The 19,692-nt window shown below is 42.2% G+C and overlaps 3 protein-coding genes across 5 annotated transcripts; 2 read left to right on the top strand and 1 right to left on the bottom strand.

Moving 5' to 3' along the window:
* Window positions 1–1,487: 1,487 nt before the first annotated feature.
* LOC116259714 (uncharacterized) lies at window positions 1,488–4,606 on the top strand. The gene is made up of 2 exons (XM_031637624.2): window positions 1,488–2,202; window positions 3,964–4,606. Exons 1-2 carry the CDS (start codon window positions 1,669–1,671, stop codon window positions 4,045–4,047), a joined length of 618 nt encoding a protein of 205 aa, XP_031493484.1. The 5' UTR covers window positions 1,488–1,668; the 3' UTR covers window positions 4,048–4,606.
* Window positions 4,607–4,914: 308 nt separating this feature from the next.
* On the bottom strand, window positions 4,915–8,048 carry LOC116258514 (UDP-glucuronate:xylan alpha-glucuronosyltransferase 2-like). 3 transcript variants are annotated; one of them, XM_031635685.2, is made up of 3 exons: window positions 7,779–8,048; window positions 6,338–6,962; window positions 4,915–6,150 (listed from the first exon to the last, which is right to left on the bottom strand). In XM_031635685.2, the coding sequence occupies exons 1-3, from the start codon at window positions 7,959–7,961 to the stop codon at window positions 5,117–5,119; spliced, it is 1,842 nt and encodes a 613-aa protein (XP_031491545.1). In that variant the 5' UTR covers window positions 7,962–8,048; the 3' UTR covers window positions 4,915–5,116. The 3 variants fall into 3 exon arrangements, with proteins under 3 accessions (XP_031491545.1, XP_031491546.1, XP_031491547.1); XM_031635686.2 differs by having other exon boundaries at window positions 7,784–8,047; XM_031635687.2 differs by having other exon boundaries at window positions 4,915–6,093; window positions 7,779–8,045.
* A 3,421-nt stretch (window positions 8,049–11,469) lies between these two features.
* On the top strand, window positions 11,470–18,032 carry LOC116258346 (protein disulfide-isomerase SCO2). Its single transcript, XM_031635452.2, has 3 exons — window positions 11,470–12,023; window positions 12,775–12,901; window positions 17,727–18,032. Exons 1-3 carry the CDS (start codon window positions 11,634–11,636, stop codon window positions 17,798–17,800), a joined length of 591 nt encoding a protein of 196 aa, XP_031491312.1. The 5' UTR covers window positions 11,470–11,633; the 3' UTR covers window positions 17,801–18,032.
* Window positions 18,033–19,692: the final 1,660 nt, after the last annotated feature.

Raw genomic sequence — 19,692 nt, 5'->3', positions numbered from 1 at the left:
TGAGTGGGGTGGGGTAAGGGACGCAAGAGTGTCGCGCCCGAGTAGAAAAATACATTGGAGGTCAGGTTGGAATCAGGACTGGTACAACAGAACATGACAAAACGACCTTCTCATCATATACCACCTATTTGTGACATGAAGTGCAAATGAATGAGAGAGAGAGAGAGAGAGAGAGAAAAAAAAAAAAGAGGGACAGGACATCTGAAGATCAAGTTACCTACTGTAAATAAGCTTTGAGCTTAATCGGTTAAATGTGGCAACAAGAACGTGGGTTGTTGCCAAATAACTGGATAATGTTTGGCAGGTAAATGCATATTTATTAATTTTTGGGAACATGGGTATCCTTTTGTCATTTATAATTATTGGAAATAGCCGAACGTCCCGGAAGTTTCGTAGCCCCCACTAAGTCGTGCGTGGAAAGAGTTGGAAAAGCCAAGAAAGGCAGAGGGAGAAGGAGAAGGGGTTCCTCCGGGTTTTTAAATTTGCAGTAAAGATGTTCTAATTTATAAAAGCATACTGTACTGCAAGATAAAAAGTACACTGAGGGCTAAAAGAGGGGAGCCGACGAAAAAAGGCCAAAAATTGTTGCCTGGCTGTGGCAGCGGCTCTTACTTTCAGAAATATTTCAAGTGATGCGCTTTGAGGCTCGAAGCAACGGCTAGTTCTTGACAACGGTTAGGTTCTATATGAACTCCATGAATGGTAATGGTTGTCTTTGAAATCAGCTATTGATTGCCAGGCCAAGCGCGAGGTTTAGAGGCTTTGAAGGATGGTTGGTCAATGGTCACGAGAAAGGGGAAGCAAAAGGATGGTCAATGTGTTCAACAATCTTGTCTTTTCGCCATGGGGCTACCCACTTTGCAAATGTGAAACCTGGTTGATCTTCAATCTATGTCCATTATATGTGAACATTATAGACTTTAGGGCCTTAGTCTTGACGAGTATTAATGGAGGTAAGGCAAGCAGTCACATGGATGTCAAGCACTAGCGGAAGATCTAGAACATTAAGTCACGAAGGGGCACTCTAATATGAAAATTTTCATTTCATTTGAGAGGAGGCCAAAAATGTTGGTTTGATTCCACACTGGTTTCAAACATGAGGGAATTTAAATCCGTGGCAGCTCAGATCCTAAAGTTGTATCAAACTGCAGATTTTGGCTTCTATCCCCAACCAACATGGATATCAAATCAACATTTTTAATGTAAAGCGCGTAGATTTAAAATCGAATGGGAGTGGAGATCCAAGAGATTAGTGAGAATCAAAAGCAACCTAAACCGTCTAAGAAGCAGTAAAAACGCGCTCGCCTTTAAATCACAGAAGCCCTCTCCATTTCAATACCAGATGACGAAAAGGCCCTCTTAGATCCGAAGTTTCTTTATCCGATGATGTACCAGGAGACATACAACATTACCAGCGCAATTAGCATGTTAATAAGGACTGGAGTTGACGCTTTGCTCTTTTCCTTGGGGAACTGCTGCCCGGAAAGAAGAGTGGGTTGGATTCTCGCGTTTTTTTTTTTTTTTTTGGGTGAGGGGGAGAGGGAGAGGGAGCGGGGGCAGAATTTCTGGTGCAATGAGGCATACCGGCGGAGATAGCTGAAGGGAACGGTGACGGTGGCGACGAATCGAGACGAACAGCGGTATTACTGGTACCCGCGGCCCTCATCGATGTCGTCGTCGTCGTCGTCGTCGTCGGCGACGCTGAAGGGCTGCTGCTGCTGCTTCTTCCTCCTGCTGACCTTCCTGGCGCTGGTGGTGGTGGCGGTCGTGGTGGTAGTGGTCCTGGCAGTCAAGCCCCGCAAGCCGCAGCTAGACCTTCAGGCGGCCACCGTGCAGTACCTCCTAGTTGAGACGCCGCCCGGGGGGCCGGGCTCCGGCGTCGCCTATCTCTCCCTCAACATCTCCATGCTCTTCTCCGCCTCCAACCCCAACCGGGTGGGCATCAAGTATGCGCCCACTACGTTCTACGTGATGTACGAGGGCGTGCCGCTCGGCGTCGCCGAGTTCCCCGGTTTTTACCAGCCCGCCTACAGCCGAACTCCGGTGGAGACAAGGGTGAGCGTTCAGAGGGTCAACGTGATGCAGGCGGCCGCCGCCGACCTTGTCCGCGACGCCACCGTCACCGACCGAGTCGAGTTCAACGTTAAGGGCGACGTGGGAGCCAGGATCCGAGCCCTGGGCATCACCCTCCCCAACGTCGAGGTAGGCCGGCCAACCAAGTTCTTGATTTTCCTTTCCTTTTCGCGATTTGCCCCCTTTTCCTGTTGAATTCGTATGTTAGGGATGAAGGTAAAATAGTTCAAGATCTTGGTAGCGAACCAAAGGGGACCTCTAAAAATCCTTAGCCTGGAACTTTAGTTGGGGGCTGGGGCTAGTTTCCTTCAAAACGGCAATGGTTGGGTTGAGTCCATTGTAGCGCCGTCTTCCAGAATAGGATCTTCTGCGTTTGTGATTTGGGTGAAGATTTGGTTCCGAGTTTGGTAAAGGGGAAGGACAGGCAATAAGTGTGGTTGGATTAGGATCAAACTCGACAGCTGAGGTTGGTAAGTTGGGATGCTGAATTATGCTCTATAACGATGAAGAGAAGAAGGAAACCTATCATCGGTCCACCTCTTGGTAAACAGTGGTCTCATTTTCATTGGGCGACTTGTGCGAGGCCTGTTCGAGCCAACTGGGGAAGAGGACGTGTGGGTTTTCTTTTAGTTATTTTTTAATCACTTTTTCATCGAATTAGCAACTTCTTGCTCGGTACTTGCTTTTCCATGTTTATCTCAAGACCAACAATCCAGATGATGAAAGACCAGGCTTGTTCAGTACCTACGAAGAAAAGACCTGTAATGTGATTTGTGGTCTGCTTGTAGCTCTAGGCAAGAAGAAAGTAAGATCAAAGAATGGCATGGGAAAGGAAACCCTTGTTGCAAATGTGCTACGCTGCTTTACGAACACGATGACTCGGATCTGCTGTCTTATTTGTTTACTCATATTTTTTCACATGAGGAACTTTTCACCACGCTGCGAGACTTATAGGTTGCAGTCCATATGTCGATATTGTTCGGGATTTTACTACCTTTTCCCTCTTTGTAGTTATTTATTTCTTTTATTTTATCTCCCTGGAAAGTGCTAGAGTCTTAACTCTTTTTGACCTTTATCGGAGATAGATGATGACAAGAGACACTGATAATGATAACCAAAATTGGTGAAGTGAATCGTAGAATATTGACTGGTTAGGTGGTTGGTGTGAGTTTACTATCATGCTTCCCCACCCCAACCAGTGGGTTTCTTCAGTATTGAAAGAAATCAACTGCATTTAACCTCCTTCAATTCAACAACCTCAAAGTAGAGTTGGGCCAACTCCCCGGGTGGATGGATGGAATTCTGTTGACTCAGTAGAATGTTTCACCTTTTATTGAATACGATGCGTTAAAAAGGCATTCTGTTCTGTCCCAAATTATCACGTCTCACAAACAACATTCTCTCTCTCTCTCGGGCTAACTGAAAGCAGGTTGCTCCCCATGGAAGTCCGTGCATTTTAAGCAACAGTTTCTACCCCTCCTTGTTGCGTGCTTTCAGTTTTGCCGGCTTCTCCGATAAGTTTCTGTTTCGCCGTCTCCGTACAGCTAAATTAAAATAAAAATAGAGACACGTACGTATAATATAAGAGAAGAGGAAAGGATGCGAAGGGAAGAAGGAGCAGTAAAAACGGGAAAAGAAGAAGCGAGTCGGGTAACTTTTCTTGTCCTTGTTTGACCAGAGAGATTTGCGAAAGGAAAAGGCGCAGCGGGCTTGCTCTCGTTTTTCGTGTAAGAATAAGCCACGCACGAGAGCCAGAAAAGTGAGATGAAGAGAAAGGGAATCGGGGAAACGAGAGACGAGTTTTTAGAAAGGGAATCGCGGTCCTTCTTAGTTCTTTCCCTTTTCATTCTTCTGATTTTTTTTTTTTTTTCCTCTTCCCCGGAGACGCAGGTGTCGGTGGACTGCGTGATCGTGGTGAGCCCCAGGAAGCAGTCGGTGACGTACAAGCAGTGCGGCTTGGGCCTCAACGTCTGAAGAAGGAACCGGCCGGTTTTTGCGGACGAAGAAAGAGATCGAGCGAGGGAGGAGGAAAAAAAAAAACACAAAAGAAAAACAAAGGAACCGGATTCTCTGCGGAAGAGTCGATATGATTGAGGAAGCGGAACTATCTTTTTCAGGTTCCCAAACGAGACTCTGTTCTGATGAATTCTATTCTCCCAAATTTTTTCTTTTTTTTAAAAAAAAAAAAATTTTCCTTGTGATGTTTATGTGGCCGCGACGCGAGGCGACTCCACAAAAGGACGAAGAGAATTGGGGGATTCTCTTCCACGTGGTCGCCAGCGAAAAGGGTATCTTGACTTTCTTGCTCGCGAAGCAAGTTCTTCGTTTCGTATTGTGATGCACCCACTAAATCTAATAGATGAAGGAAGGGATGATGGGGTTTGGGTGCGATGAACCTATGCCTTTACACATGGCAGCTTGTTACCTTTTCTTTTTTTTGGCAATTTTACGCTGGGTGGGCCATATGTTTTTTTCCTGAACTATATATATATATATATATGCGTGAGAGGGCTACCTCCTCATATTTTGCTTAGCTGCATGTGCGTGTTTTTCTTTTTGAAAATTTATTATAGCAGCTTAGCTAACTTGAGACTTTTGACTCCCAACAGGAGAAGGCTTTGAGGAATTTCAAAGTTCATTTTAATCTAGCTTTCTATACTTTATTTTCAAGTGTTAAAGAATAAATATTATTAGGCTTTTAATAAAGAAGATATGGGCCTAGAGAAGGGAACATCAAAAAATGATTTTGGTTTCCCAGCGCTTTCCTTTTCTCATTGCGCTGGCTGAGTAAAATAGGAAACACTATATTTGATTGCCTCTAGTTAATTTCAAAACACTGGAGAATAATAAACCAGATTCTGATAAGATGGTATAAACAAAAGAAAAGGCGAAAATTTCTTCCATACGCTAGGTCTGGTGACCCCAGCAGTTCAATTATGCCAAAAGATGCGAAAAATAACTTTATATTAGCCCCTTTCCAAGATGAAAGGTTTGAAATTCAAGCCTCCTTCCTTCCTTCCTTGTCGATCAGATTAGGAGTTAGTCATAAAAACTGTCGAGGGTCGGTAACGTTAATCCTCCAATGCTCGTTGGCGAGCTCTGCAATTCGAGCCTGTCTCCGCTCCCAGGCCAACTCGATCTTCCTCCTCGGTGTGAGCAAGCAAGGCCTCTGCAGCTCCCCGACCAATGCGTCGTGCACCTTCCACCACGCCCGGTGTGCCACGTCGCTTGCAAATCGGATTTGGTTACCAGTGTCCCAGTTGCAGTCATAGTCCCTGTAGCACATCCATGGCTTGATGCCGAGGAAGTGTATCCCGTACAGCTCCGGCGGGTCGGACCCAAACAGTTGGTTCTTGATCTCCATTTCCATGCTGTGGTTGGTCTGCCTGACTTTCAGGCAGTTCAACCTTCTCGGCAACCTGTGCCACCACACAAACATCTCGTTGAGGAACCCTTGATCCCCGCCATTGTAGGGCACTATCCTGCTCGTCTCGCCCATCAACATCTTGAACATGCACGCCGACGGCTCGATGACCATCAGACCTGAATTGAAGATCATGCCGTCGTCGCCCGTTGCCGACAGCTCCGGGAAGTCAAACAGGAGGTCAACGTTTCCCAGGATTAGTACGTCCGAGTCGACGAAGACGACTCGGTCGTAGTCGGCGAGCTGCCAGAGCCTGAGTTTGCTGTAGTTGTATTCGTTGTACGTCCCCCGCTGCGCATAGGGGTTTCGGATGCGCCTGATGTCTCGTATCTTCCAGCCTGCGGCTCGGAGGGCGAGGCGGGTCGACGGGGTGATGGTGTTGTCGACGAGGATGACCAGATCCCGGGTTGTGTTGGTGTGGTGCAGGGTGTGGGCCAGCGTGATGGCGCCGCACACGTACTGCTCCGACGAGTGGAGGACCGTCACGTATGCCTCCCGGCGACTGCGTCCGGTCCCCGGCGGTCGGATTTGATCCGGCAGTGTCCGGTTGATGCCCTTCCTCATCCTCCAGACATCCGACACCTCGTTCGGCGTTCCTAATTCATTTGCCCAGCATCCGTGGTTTCTGTTAGCTCGTCGATGGAAAAGAATGGCTGCAATTTAATGTCGATCTAGGATGTTTCACAGTCTACATTAAAGATATAAATAAAAGTATCCAATGTTCTTCTTTTATTAGATGGTGGTCGTTGACCTACAAAATCGACGGTGCGTGAAACGAAGGCATCTATCTATGTTTCCCTACGATCTTGCAGTTGCAAATGATTTAACAGAATTCCGCACCTTCTTTCCAGAGGGGCAGTGCCAATCTGCAAGCTCCAAAAGGCAAATGGATCTTCTCTTCAAGTCTGAGCAGATCCGAGTCGTAAACCCACGCGCTCTTCTCGTGCATCACCATCTCCTCGCACTTGAACAGCTCCACCATTGGCATGCACTCGCTCAGAAACACGAACCTCAACTTCTGCAGATCGTCCCTCCCGTTCTTCACCGCGAAATTTGCGGAGATTAGGTGAACCTGCAGCCTGAAGGCGTCCCTCTTCCATCCTTCCTCCGGCGACTTGCATGGCAGTCCGGCCACCACCATGTCGAAGTCCCTGGGGTACCTCCCAAAATCTGGCATCGGGATTTCGGGACAGGATGGCACGGCGTCGTCTTCCTCCTCGTCCACCCACTCCGGGAACAAGTCCTCCCATTTGAGGAGTTCAGGCACTTTTTCGAACTGGACCACTGTCGTCTCCCCTTCGTCTACCCATTCGTGGATTTCGTAGTCGTCTAGATTTATCAACGCTATCTTCATTCTTGGTCTTGTCGCCATTAATCCTTCTAATTGTTTCATTTTGGTGTGGCCGGCCTTTGGTTTTGTGATCCCTCCAGTTGAGGATTCTGCCGTCTGACTCTTGTTTTCCATCTGAATCTCAAAACACGCTTCATAAGGCAACGCTGTAATATGCACTAGCTTGATAGACATATATATTAGCTTCATAAGTATACCAAAAGATGAACATGTCAATCCAAATTTATTATCATTGATCCATTCAACGTTTCTTGCCAAGGTAACCATTTCATTCCTTTTCTGTGAACCAATATATATATATATATATATATATATATATATACACACACCCACCCACCCACCCACAAGCATAAAATCATTATGAATCACCAAATTCAGTTGGTTGTATGCCTAATTGTCTTCTATTCTGGAGTGAGAGATTAAAAGAAAAAATAAAAGGAAGAGAGTCCTAACGTGCTTCTTATAAATTCTAATGGCGTGACGTCTTCCTTTTTTCTCCCATATCTCAGCAACATGCTGTGTCGCTTCAAAATTCCGAAAAAAATTAATCAGCAAGAAACTGAAAGGTCAAGTTGTGCAAAGCAAACTAGAAAAATCGGTTCCGTTACCATTCTGTGCAGAAGTCAAAACGAAGGGGGACGACCGTGCGTTTTGAAAAATTAAATACCAGCACTCAAGATCGCGCGGCAAATAATAAACCAACGGCAAACCGAGGAAGCAAATATTTCAATAAAACTTAAATAAAAGTTACGCAACTGCATTCCTGAACGCGAATACGAAAAAGTACGTTCAATCCGAACCGAATTGCCTACATTAGTAACTAAAAGTTCGCCAAAAACACGGATAAACCAAGGAATGCTGGGAGTTTGTGAAAGGGAAAGAATATGCAAAATAATTTCTGATTGCCTCCAGAGATCGCGGCGTACTCACCTTACCTTCTTCATTTGGCAACGTTTTGACAGACATGTGATGAACGTCTCCCCATTTAGAGGAAACAAGAAAGATGGTTTGAGCAACAGCACGGCGTAGACAATGAGAAGAATGGCGATCAGAACCATGTTGGCCTTCACTGTTAGTATCTTGGAAGCCAGCGTCTTCATCATCTTTGTTCATCAACAACAGTAAACTGAAAGCAATCAAGCCAATTACTTGGATTGGATCTCTCCTTATATACGATTTAAGAAACTCGTTTGGCTTCTTTTCATTCGTTTAGGTTGGTAAGGGTAGTGGAGTAATCGAAAGCAGAAGAAAAGGAAATAGTAACATGGATTGAATTCATGAAGTAATTGCTTTTGTTTAACAAATTGGTGACAATGGTTATTGACTCGATCGCCTACCAACCTGTTTGGTACATGTCAAAAATCTTACTTCTTTTGAAAGACACAACGTGAGAATGAAAAGAAAGAATTATAAACAAGGGCTGTTTCAGATTTTTCTTTTTCCTGTTTTCGTTTTTCAATTGCGTGCAATATAATCAAAGTGAAAGCAAAATGTCGAGGGAAAAACAAGGGGTATCGATTGATAACAATAGTGAGATGGAGTTCTCGCTTGTTGTATTCTGTTTTAGTTTGTTGTCCACGCCGCGTATTACTGATTGTTATATATTTTACAAAGAAAAGAACAGGTTAATTTGCGAATGAAAATAGCCCCAGATGCAGATCAAAGGGTTGATTTGTCCAAGGCACGCCATGTGATTTCTTCTCCTTCCTCTTCATTTTATATATCCTATGCATGAAGCGGTTTTCCGAAATAATCATTTTCCTATTAATTTTTCTTGACAGTCCATTTTTTCATGCACTTCTGGCATATATCTTCTTCCATTCGATGTTGCTTGAAGTACATCCTTCTGTGAACCATACATCCACATAGCCTAACTTGGCGAAGAGGTCAACATTGAAGAGAAGAAAAGTTTACTTGTATTTCACAACACCTTATCTATTGCTTCACTCTCCCTCCCTCCTCCTCTTATTCTAATTCTAATTGTTTAATTTTCAAATTAAAATCATATTTTTACTTGATTCTTGTCTAAGATCTTACTGTAACAGTGCGTGCGTCAAAAAGTGGTTTGGTGACAGATTCATAAAAGGGAACAGTATCCAACAAACTGGTAGGAGATGGCAGCAGGTTTCGTGAAGAAGGAAAAAAAAAAAAGGGATCAAGTAGAGGTGGATTGCGTGCTTCCAATTAGTTGTATGTATGGATTCATCTATGGAAAGAAAGGAACAAAATTCAGTTTGAGGCCGTAAAATAATTTAAGTGGTGAGGAAATGGGGAGAAGCTATGTTTAAATACACTGACGACCAGGTAGGTGTTCCCCCAGACCTCAGCATGCGTATAAGGAAGAAGCGTATATTTAATTTACCTTTAATTTTTATCCAAAAAGTTACTCTTTTAATGTTATATGAACTTGATGGTTTGGAGCACTGGATAATCTTAATTAGAGCGCATTTAATTACAATGGTTAAGCAGAAGGGAAGGATATAGGACTCGAAGTTGATTTCGAAAATTTTGTTCACAAAAAAAGACCATTAGTATGAGAAAAAAGGTCTATAAACGTAGGTTCAAAGCGGTGCAGTTACAAACATAGGGTCATTTCATGAACGGTTGGAGAGTCGGATGGTCGGTGGCGGGTAGGTTTGCAAGAGGGTCGGTCGTCGGTGTCCTCTTTTTTTTTTTTTTTTTTTTGGCTGCACCACTTCTGATCCTAAAATTGACCAATTTCCTACATAGTTACATGCTTAGGTCATCGACACATATCAACCATGTATATGGTCATATTTAAAAGCTAAGTATTTCATAGCTCACCCACATATGCTATGCATTTGAAGTCTAAACTTCATTTTATTTATTTCCTCCCTCCCTTGTAGTTAGGGATGTCAACGGATTGAATTCAAATTGGCCCTCCAATCGAACAACTTTAGGTCAAATTGGGTTTAGTGCTCTGTCTTAAATGAATATACAATTGGATAATGAGCATCAATATAGCCAGAAAAGTTTTTCTATGTCCCATGTCCACACACTTGGAAAACAAGTTGTTAACATATTATCATAAAACAGTGGTGAACTTGAAGGACAAATTTGGATGGGATTCATGTTCTGAATTTATAAGTTGGATTTAGATATGGTAGAAAGTATAAGTGAACATCCGATAAATCAGTAGGATCTATTGATATCCCTGCATGTGGTTATGATTGGGAATCTGGTTCGAATGTCACTGCTTGTTTTTGTGGTGCAAGAACTTGTATTGTTTGGATAAAGATATTGTGGGTACGAAGGTGCCGCCAATAACTCACCCCTCCTCAAAACCAAAAAGAGGGAAAAAGGAAAACTAATTTGAAACGTGAGCATTAATAATGATTCGCTGTCTTTGGATTAAGACGTGAGTTTGAACTCTCATTTCATGTAAAACAAGTGGGGATACGTAGCAATGATCTCACTCACGACCTTATTTTTAAATGCCAAAGTCTTGAAAGGGACGCGACAGTTTATGGTGGTTGCTAGTGCTCCTCCTTATCCTGGATAAGAGCTCGGCTATGGCGGAGCCAAGATTTTTTTTTTTTTTTTTTTTTTTTTTTTTTTTTTTAAATTAGAGACTCAAAATCTTTACCATCTTGGACATACCTTTGCCTTAATGAGAAGGGTTATTTGGTTGTAAAGACATTCCAAGTGCCTCATGAATCTATTTTAAAGATAGATTGGAGAAAATTTACAAGACACTTGTCCTCTAGTGTTCCATGATCATGAAACACCCAGAGAAAGTGTCTAAGTAGAGTTTTCATTCTCGAATTGGAAGAGGACTTGGGGGTTTCCTCTTTTTCAAGGAAAAGAAAAGAAAAGAAAAAAATGAAAGAAGGGAAGATAGTGGAGAGAAATCTAATGCAGCAACCCAAAAAAAGAGAGGTAGGTGGTCTGAGTAAAGGAGAAAGGTGACTACCATGTGAAGGCTAAGGGCGAGCACAGTTTAATATCGCCATGAAAGTAAAACGTGAGACTCAGTTTCGTTGCTTACCGCCTAAACGCCCTTGCTAGCTGCAGTAAACTGTAGATTATGAAGTCCAGTGAATATGTAGGCAAGTACACAATCACGGAGCAGCAAGTTTTGTAATTTGTGTACGTTTTTGGCCACTTGGGCTATCCGGCAATAAGAAAGCATGGGTGCTGCAGTATATAGAGAAGAGAGCAACCAATCAGGTGGCTGCTTCTGCCCAAGTTTTGTTTTGTTTTGTTTTGTTTTTTTTTTTCAAATTAGCCGCTGGTTCACTGGGGGGGTATGGTATGCTCAGATCCATTTTGCCCTGACTCTGACTCTGCTTAGGGTGTGTGCAAAACCTACAGATACAGTAGAGGAGGGAGCCATTAGGAAGAGAGATACCTAACCGAATCAATGAAGAATTTACAGGTTACGGCGACGCCTCTCTATCTCAGATCAGATGGATGCGGATTCAAAACAATGGCGAACTCTCAGCAAAGGCAGAAGAAGCAGTAAGCCTTTCAGCTGAAAGGGCAAGTAGTTAAGAACAGCTTTGGTCTGTGAGGTATTTTGTTTACTACGAGCCTTGAAAGCAGCAGCAAGCCAAAAACGTCTCTTGCCTTCATGATGCAACGCTTTCGCTGAGGGTGTCCGTTCCGTATTGTTCCTCTTCGGTTTGCCTTATATTACATGTACATGCATGCGGCTCCACTCCAGTTCCACCCAAGGCCGTTTAGTTTACTTCCAAGTTGCTCCTCGAACCGCCCCAGGACAGGGAGGATGCTCTGTAGCCGTCCCGAGACGTGCTCGAGCAAATGTTGAGACTCCCCACTCTTCCTCCCTTTCCGACTCCGGGCCCCTATTCTCTTCGACCGTCTCGTCTCTTTCAGACCACGTCTCGCGCCGTCGCGTTACGGTTACGGTGCTACGCTGAATACTCCGGTGCGGCCTCCTGGTCCGTCCCCGAAGCCGCCGACCAGGGCCTCCGATTCCCGCCCGAACCCGAAGCCGCCGTCGGGCCGGCGCCGCCCGAGGTTCCGAGGCGGGGATGGGTGAGGGCGAATGCCAGGGAAAAATGGGCGCGCGACGGGGAGAGCTACCTGAGCAGAGAGGACGCCCTTCCTCTGCCGATGACGTACCCCGACTCCGCCCCCGTCTCGCCTGAAGAGATCGACAGGCGGGTCGCCTGCGATCCCCAAACTCAGGTCCGACTCCATTTCCTTCTACCTGTCTTCTGTTGCCCCTTCCTTTGTTGATGTCTCATCGCTTTCTAGCTCAACGAGTGAGGTTTCGTTTCCCTGTTTCCTTTTTTTCTATCTTGGAATTGGTGAACTTGATGGGATGATCGGACAAGAGGGCATATTTTGAGGGAAGTCATTGTTCTCATAAGGTGAACACGATGAGGAGCTGTTTTTTCCTCCTAAACGAATTACTTCCTTTGTCTATCGAGGCAGAATGTTGGACAGTTATCCTTTTTTTAATATAAACGTGTTCATTTTGGGTTCTTACTTGCTTTGTTAAGTGCATTGCTTCGAGTAGATTTCCAATTGGTTTTGGTTAAGGGACTGGTCAATCGATGAGCTAAAGGATGCTCGAATTGAAAAATCATTCTTTGGGTGGAATGTAGGCAGAGAAAAACTTTTAGGGTCAAGAATTGCTTGCTTTTCTCAAATGATTCTCGTTGTTGTATCCGAAATTAAGGGATGGTGAGTCTTAATGATTCGAATCTCCACCTTTACGCGGAATCTCGTGCTTAACGAAACTGGAATTGACGGTAGAATGTGGTGAAGCGTCTTTGCAAATGGATTCCAAAACGTAAAAAAGATAGTTTGCTGGTACTGTGCTTTCTGCTTTTATTTTTTACTTTTCCTTTTGTTAGAATGGAGAACCTGTGCTGTTTTTTTTTAATTGAGCTAATTTTGCTTCATCTTGGTTTCGGTTTTTTGCTTTTTACAGGATTGCAAGCCAGTTGTTTATGAATGGACAGGGAAGTGTAGAAGCTGTCAAGGTTCAGGCTATGTGAGCTACTACAATAAGAAAGGGAAAGAGACTGTTTGCAAATGCATTCCTTGCCTCGGAATAGGTAGCTTTTGTGAATAAAACTTCTCTTTGTTATTAGCTTTTGTATGCCGTCTACAGTTTGTTTGGGTGAATGAGTACAGCTTTGTGGTTTCCTATTCTGCTGTGAAAACCAGCTGCTTTTTGACTGGCTTGCCAAACTGTACATAAGCACAAATGCTATATATATATATATATATAGTGTCTATCTATTCTATATGGACTGAAGAAAGGTATCAACTGTATAAACCATTGTCTATCGTTCATTGCATGAGATGTACTAAAGAGGATCTCAGGGGTGGAAGATGAAAAAAGCTATAGGAGTTCAAATTAATAGCATGCCCGAACTGCCACTGTCTCTGGAGTAAAAGATTAAAAAAAAAAAAAGGTATGTGCAGTTCAGGCATGCTATAAATTCAAATATTCATAATTCATGAGATATTTTCCGTTAGATCTCATGCAATGGATGACGGACAATAATAGTTCATATGGTCCTATTACATGGATTGTGCGTCTCTCTCTCTCTCTCTCTCCATATATATATATATATATACAGATTTTGATGAACAAGAAGAAGAGGCGTGATAAGGATCTGTAGAAAATTAGATGCTGACAATGACATGTTCCATTACCGAGGATACTTCAGAAACAGGTTAAATAAAATAATGAAAGGATATGCTGTAGATGCTAGTACCTTAACGGCCTGATGAAATGTGTCAAATTGGGAATCAGGTTTCCTGCAATATATACCGTTAAGCTTATCCATTGAGAACTTGGGATTTGGGAAGATACATGCATTTTTTCTTTTGAGTAAATACAAAGCAAGGTCAGTTTCAGGATACTGATTTCGCTTTTAAAATTTGTAAGTGCATGACCCTATAGAAAAGGAGTAGCCACTGCAGCACTACGCAATTTTTTTTCATCGGATTTGTGCTTTTGTTTTTTCTTGAGAACACAATGGTCATAATGCCAGGGTACCAAAATGCTTTATAGATGATAGCACCTTGTGACTAAGATTATGCTGCTGTTACAGAAACCTGTCTTCTTAAAATTTTCAAGATGGCATGACAAACATCTGAAATGCCATGCAAAACCCTGGAAAGGAAATCGTGAAAAAGTGGAACAAATTGAAGTGCAGAATATGAACACTTGGAGGAACTTCTATTCATATATGTCCGTGTCATGTATTAAGAAAGCTTTATTTCAAAATAAGTTAAAGATGTTTGTAAAGTAGTGCATGTATACATTATCTTGTCGGGGCAACAGATTCACATCTGAAATTCTTTTCGTTATTAAGGACGTATATGAAAGGTGGATGAAATGGTCTAAGAAAGACTGTTTATCTTGTCCATGTGACCCCCATTCACACCTCGTGGAGGGTGTCTCATGACATGGCACCCTCCACCAAAGGGCTTATAAAATGTATTGATATCTCATGTTTTCTATTGCACCCCTGGAGGTGCTGGTGGTGAGATGGGGCATCACACGGTGCCTCTCTCACCCTTTCAGACACATGGCCTAAGTGCAGGGTAGGTTTTTTACTTAGGAATGAACTGGCAAAGCAAGCCAACAGGCAGAATGTAGACGGAATGGGGTTTACAAGAAAACATTGATTCAAAAATACTGATGGGGAGACCATAACATATCTTTACCACCTAATTTTTTACTAGTCTCTCAATACAACCATTTTATATCAGGGAGAATGAGTTGATGAATGGTATAGACGTGCATCTGATTTCTTATAGGTACATGCATATGCACTTAAAATTCATGATCCTAAGCAGTATAATTTAAATCTCAATCTACATACAATCATTTTCTTCCTTCATTGTTTTCTTTCTTTCTCCTTTTTCTCTTTGGGGTGTGGGTGGTCGGATTTTTATTTTTGTTTTTGTTTTTGTTTAGTTATGTTTTTTTTTTTTTGGTGGTGGTTTGTTGGGGGGGGGGGGGGGGTGGGAGGGGGAGGAGGGGGAGAAGAGGGAAGAGTGCGGGGTAGCTGGGAATGCCTTTGATAAGATTTCTGTGGTTCAGCCATTCTTTGTCACTTCATCTTCTCCCAGTAAAATAAATAAACAATGCATACATATTTAGAGGTAGATTATATACAAACAACAGTGAGAAAGAATACAGGCCTAACTTTAATGGGAAATCATTGTGGTTACTAAAAACAAAAAGTTGTAAATGAAATGGGGATACAACCACTAAATGAAATCTCTCTGTGAAGACTGAGGGGACCGTTAAGTTAAATCTTAAAGGATTTCAGCCTACAAAGGGATCATTAAGTTAAATCTTAAAGGATTCCAGCCTAGTTAGCAAATGTTTAGAGACTTGCTGAAGTACATCTTTTGATACTCTACTGATAAATAATGTATTTGAAGGGAATCCAATTCAAAAATCAATTAGAATAACAATATAGACTAAAAAATAGCTTGCTTGTTGCTTGATCAGAGCTTACCGGTTTTTGTGGCCTATGATATCTCTAGTTGTCAGCGAAGATGATCTGCTTCTGTTAGAGATACGTGTTTTGCAGTCTGGAAAGAAGTCAACTGCCATTCACTTTGAAGGCTAACAGTATAGACTAAAAACAACTTATTCCTTGCTTGATCTAACCTGTAGACTGCTGTATTATTGAGGTTCCATCTTTCACCACCTTTTGCATACCCTCAATAAATTTCTCTTTTTGTTATCTTGTGCAAAGAAAAATCACTGAAGCTGAATTGTTGCAATCTACTTTCAGTTTGAATGTGTGATTAATGTCTTGATTGATCATTGCAGGAATATTTGACTGTTTTTTAGATGCTAGGTGTTTTTGCTTAGTAGAATATGCGGGTTCACTGTTGGCGGAAGCCAATGTCTCGGGGTCCCGGGGACTAATTCTGACTGAAAGAACACTATCATAATCCATTCCATCTTGGGCAATGATTTCCACTTTCGATCATTTATTGTGGATAAAGTTGAATACAGATACGAGTGAGAAGACATGAAAGCAATAGTTAGTCTTATGTCACACTGATGCAGAAGGTGTCAACCTCGAGGAAGATGCTTGGCATCATGTAAACTTACAGGCGATGGTCATTTTTGCTTGTTTAGACCCCATTCTTTTGTGGCTGCATCAACTATTTAATTTGGTGCTAAACAAGGGTGCTGAAACGGTAGAGCCTTTCTTATCCCTGCCCTGTTTCTCTTCAATCAATGAGCTGTTTTTATGGCTAAAATATTGTTTCGTTATTTTTTTAGGAAAACACACTGATTTGGGTTTTGTCTTGGATCTCGTGTTCGCCTTTTCATTTTGAAATTGAAACAGAAGGCTAGTATAAGTCAACTGTTTGCAAATTCTTATGCTTTCTGAACAATGAGAAAGAAACAGCAATTCCTGCTGGCTGAGAGATACAAGTCAACTGTGCAAATTTCTTGTACTTTCTGAACAATGCGAAAGAAATAGCATTTCCTGCTGGCTGAAAGATTTTCCATACATGTATGAAAATCTTCCTTTGGGAAAGTGAATTGTTGTGTAGGTGGAAACAGCAACTACGGGGAATTTTTCTTTTCCATAATCCCTTTTTCCCTTTGTCCAGGGTCTGACTGTGCCAAACTCATATTATCAACATTCTACATACAACCATCAGCGGCATATAATATGTGGTACTATAATGTCCTATTTATCAGTCTGGGAAAATGTTGTCCCCTTTTCTTTTTAATGGTTTTCAGACGTTGGCATACCAGGGATTGCACACCCAGTTTATAGTTTGGTAAATGCTTATCTCAAGACATGGTCGAAGTACATGTTAAAGTATAGAAATACATAACTTGTTACCTTCTGCGTTCGGTTCATGTTGAGACCTCATCTTGCTCTAGATGTGGAAAGAATGTGTGCCACTCCATTGTGCCTGATGAGTATTCTTGAAGAGTCGGATTGCAAGATTTTCCTTGATATTAATGGTTATCATGATTCTGCTACTACAACCTGGAGATTCTTTATCATCCAATTTTAATTTGTACCTCCCAGCCATCATGCCCCAAGCATTTGTCTTTTGGCTGCTGCATAGCAGCTACCATAATTCTGCTAATGCCTTGTGGCTGTAGGCATGTCCCCACTTGATATCGTCATATTGATGCCTCTCTGATTCTCCTGGTCATCATGCACTGCTTGCCTCCAATTTCAATGTTGAGGCGGGAAGCAACGATGGTTTGGAGAATTAGTTGCTAGGCGAGAGGCATAGTGGTAATTGAGATCATTAGACCAGTCTTGCTTGTGATTTAAGATACAATTTTGGGACAGATACCCTCTTTTATATAGCTTGCATTGGCAGTCTTTATTGTTCATACTGAAGAGCAATATCCTGCAAATATTTGTACATGTGGATTGATGCTGTGTGGCATCTGTCAGGCACTGAACGTTTGTGGATTGTGAATGATACGTTCTTTTTGTGCTGGATTGCAATATGAAAGTTGGTTACTGCGAAGCAGCTTTTCTCTGCTGAAAAACACAACATGTGGTTCCTTTGGGCATTGATGCAGTAAAGTTTGGTAATTGTGTATGATTCTATTCTTGATGTTACCCTTTTGAATGAATGATATGATACAATTTGCTTGTAAGAAACCACTATGATACTGATACGTCATAAGTTGGAATTATTCATTCAAATATGTGAAAAGAATCAACAATTTGGTCAGATTTCATGCAGAAATTTTCAGCTTTTTTTTTTCATAGTCTCAGTATACAAAACGAAAGCAATATAAATTGCCTGCTTAAGTGCTATATTACAAGGTTTATTATATTGATCTCAACTTTTTGTTTTCTCAACATCATAATTTGCAAATGAACTTATCTGTAGCTTTCATGTTTGCAGGATATGTGCAGAAAATTACTGCAAGGAAAGACATAGATGTCATGGAGGATTTAGACAATGGAAAGCCACTTTGAGGTGTGGCTCGATATGAGCAACTTTTTGCTTGCTTGATTATGTCCATCCAATTGCAACAACGTAATGGGCAAATCTAACAGTAAATGCCTCTGTGATGTTTTAGCTCTAATTTTAATAAGGCAATATTTCATAAGCAATTTTTGGCGTACATCATCATGTTGCCTTAGTCTTTTCTCTTGTACTTGGGTTGACTATTTTGATAAACTACGTTGTGGATTATTGGTTCTGGCAGGGAGGTTCATCACTCAATTTATGCCTCTAAGCGGTGCCATGAGCAACAACCTTAGTAGAATCATATTGAGTAAAGATTGAGGCAGAACTCTACAAATGCAACAAAGCTTTTCGCCGCCTGCCTGCACTAAAACAACGGGTCTCTAGTTTTATATGCTTTTTTGGGAAAAAAAAAAGGATGGTAAAACTATCCATGAAACAGTAATCTGGACGGGAAGATTTGATAACCTTTCATCATCAAGACCACGATTCTACCTTGAGGACTGTGGGCCACTAAGCAGATTAGTAGAACAGATAGATGGTTTTTACGAAGAGGTAGCTGCCCACATGACTGGAGGCACCTAACCCAAAGCGTGTGCATCTTGCCAACACAAAAAAGAGTGAAAGAACATCTTACCGTCAAGAAGACATGGTTTCTTGTCCCAATTGATTACTTCAATCAATCATCAGGTGGCCAACTTGATTCAAACTTTGGTGCTGCAGATTGTGATTGGTTCTGTGATTTTTCAAGCCATTCACCAAGGCCGACATTACAAAAGCAGGAATACAAAGTGCTAGAAAGGCGCATTTCATATGTTCAATTCAGCAAGGGTGTGGGCAGAGCGGAGGTTTAGAAAAACAGTTTGGGCGGATCGTGGAAGGTGAAAAACGGAGTAGACAGTAGTAATCATGGGCCATTAACTTGGTAATGTCCTGCCTGCGTGCGTGTATCAATGAAGATACATCGTCGATTGTTTTTCTTTCAAAAAAAAAAGAAAAAGAAAAAGAAACTCATCATGAAAGTTCCAGATTCTCCCTAATGTCCAAAAAGAAACAACAAATGACTTGAAAGCTAACTTGTTAGAAAATCCATGATAAATTGTAACACTTCGGAAGTTTAGTCTCGTATCGAAGATTATGAGAGATCTTCAAGGACTTATGAAGGGAGACTTTAATGAGATGATTGTTCTGGTTCCTAGCCTTTTCAGGATTGGAACCGAAACTGCTAGAGGGCGGGTTAGGATCCGTCGAACCAGGGGCCCAAGCCCGAGAGTAGGTCAGGTTGTTATAGTGGTATCAGAGTCGGTTTCAACACTCGGACCTGGGGTCCCACACGCGTGAACGCACTCCAGAAGTTTAGTCCCGTATCGAAGATTGTGAGGGATCTTCAAGGACTTATAAAGAGAGACTTTAATGAGATGATTGTCTTGGTTACTAGTCTTTTTAGGATTGAAACCAAAACTGTTAGGGTCGGGTTGGGATTCGTCGAACTAAGGGCCCGAGCACGGGAGTGGATCAGGTTGTTATATAAATGGTGTTCATTCTCAGAAAAACAATGTTGATGAAGTAGTGTCTTCCATAAGGTTGCAGCACGACGGTGACTTTGTAGGCTTGTTCAATAATAGCAACCCTTACTTTTCTTAAGGGGCAAGAAAATATGTGGTTCTGGATTCTCAAGTTCCACAGTTGCAGCCAATTTAGTGGTTTTCACTGGGCAACTAAGCTTTAGATGTATTTTTCTTCAAGAATATAAACAAATCGAATACGTAAGGCTTTTAGCACATGCGACTCTGAAATATAGGACTTTCTACATTGGCAGCGCCATCTGAACAATCAAAACCTTTTCGGTTCTCCATTAGCAATCAGATCGCCTTGCTAAAGGTGATCTGATGCATTCTTC

This window comes from Nymphaea colorata, chromosome 8 (assembly GCF_008831285.2).
Source record: "Nymphaea colorata isolate Beijing-Zhang1983 chromosome 8, ASM883128v2, whole genome shotgun sequence".
Taxonomy (NCBI): domain Eukaryota; kingdom Viridiplantae; phylum Streptophyta; class Magnoliopsida; order Nymphaeales; family Nymphaeaceae; genus Nymphaea; species Nymphaea colorata.
The sequence above is the reverse complement of the archived record's forward strand: the minus strand, read 5'-3'. Positions and strand labels throughout refer to the sequence as shown.

Excerpts from the sequence above, each read along its gene's own strand:
- LOC116259714 (XM_031637624.2), top strand. The coding sequence starts at position 1,669 with ATGTCGTCGTCGTCGTCGTCGTCGTCGGCGACGCTGAAGGGCTGCTGC. Across the intron at positions 2,203-3,963 it reads TCACCCTCCCCAACGTCGAG|GTGTCGGTGGACTGCGTGAT; the intron begins GTAGGCCGGCCA and ends CCGGAGACGCAG.
- LOC116258514 (XM_031635685.2), bottom strand. The coding sequence starts at position 7,961 with ATGAACAAAGATGATGAAGACGCTGGCTTCCAAGATACTAACAGTGAA. Across the intron at positions 6,963-7,778 it reads TGCCAAATGAAGAAGGTAAG|ATGGAAAACAAGAGTCAGAC; the intron begins GTGAGTACGCCG and ends TTTGAGATTCAG. Across the intron at positions 6,151-6,337 it reads ACTGCCCCTCTGGAAAGAAG|CCATTCTTTTCCATCGACGA; the intron begins GTGCGGAATTCT and ends ATTAAATTGCAG.
- LOC116258346 (XM_031635452.2), top strand. The coding sequence starts at position 11,634 with ATGTTGAGACTCCCCACTCTTCCTCCCTTTCCGACTCCGGGCCCCTAT. Across the intron at positions 12,024-12,774 it reads CCTGCGATCCCCAAACTCAG|GATTGCAAGCCAGTTGTTTA; the intron begins GTCCGACTCCAT and ends TGCTTTTTACAG. Across the intron at positions 12,902-17,726 it reads CATTCCTTGCCTCGGAATAG|GATATGTGCAGAAAATTACT; the intron begins GTAGCTTTTGTG and ends TCATGTTTGCAG.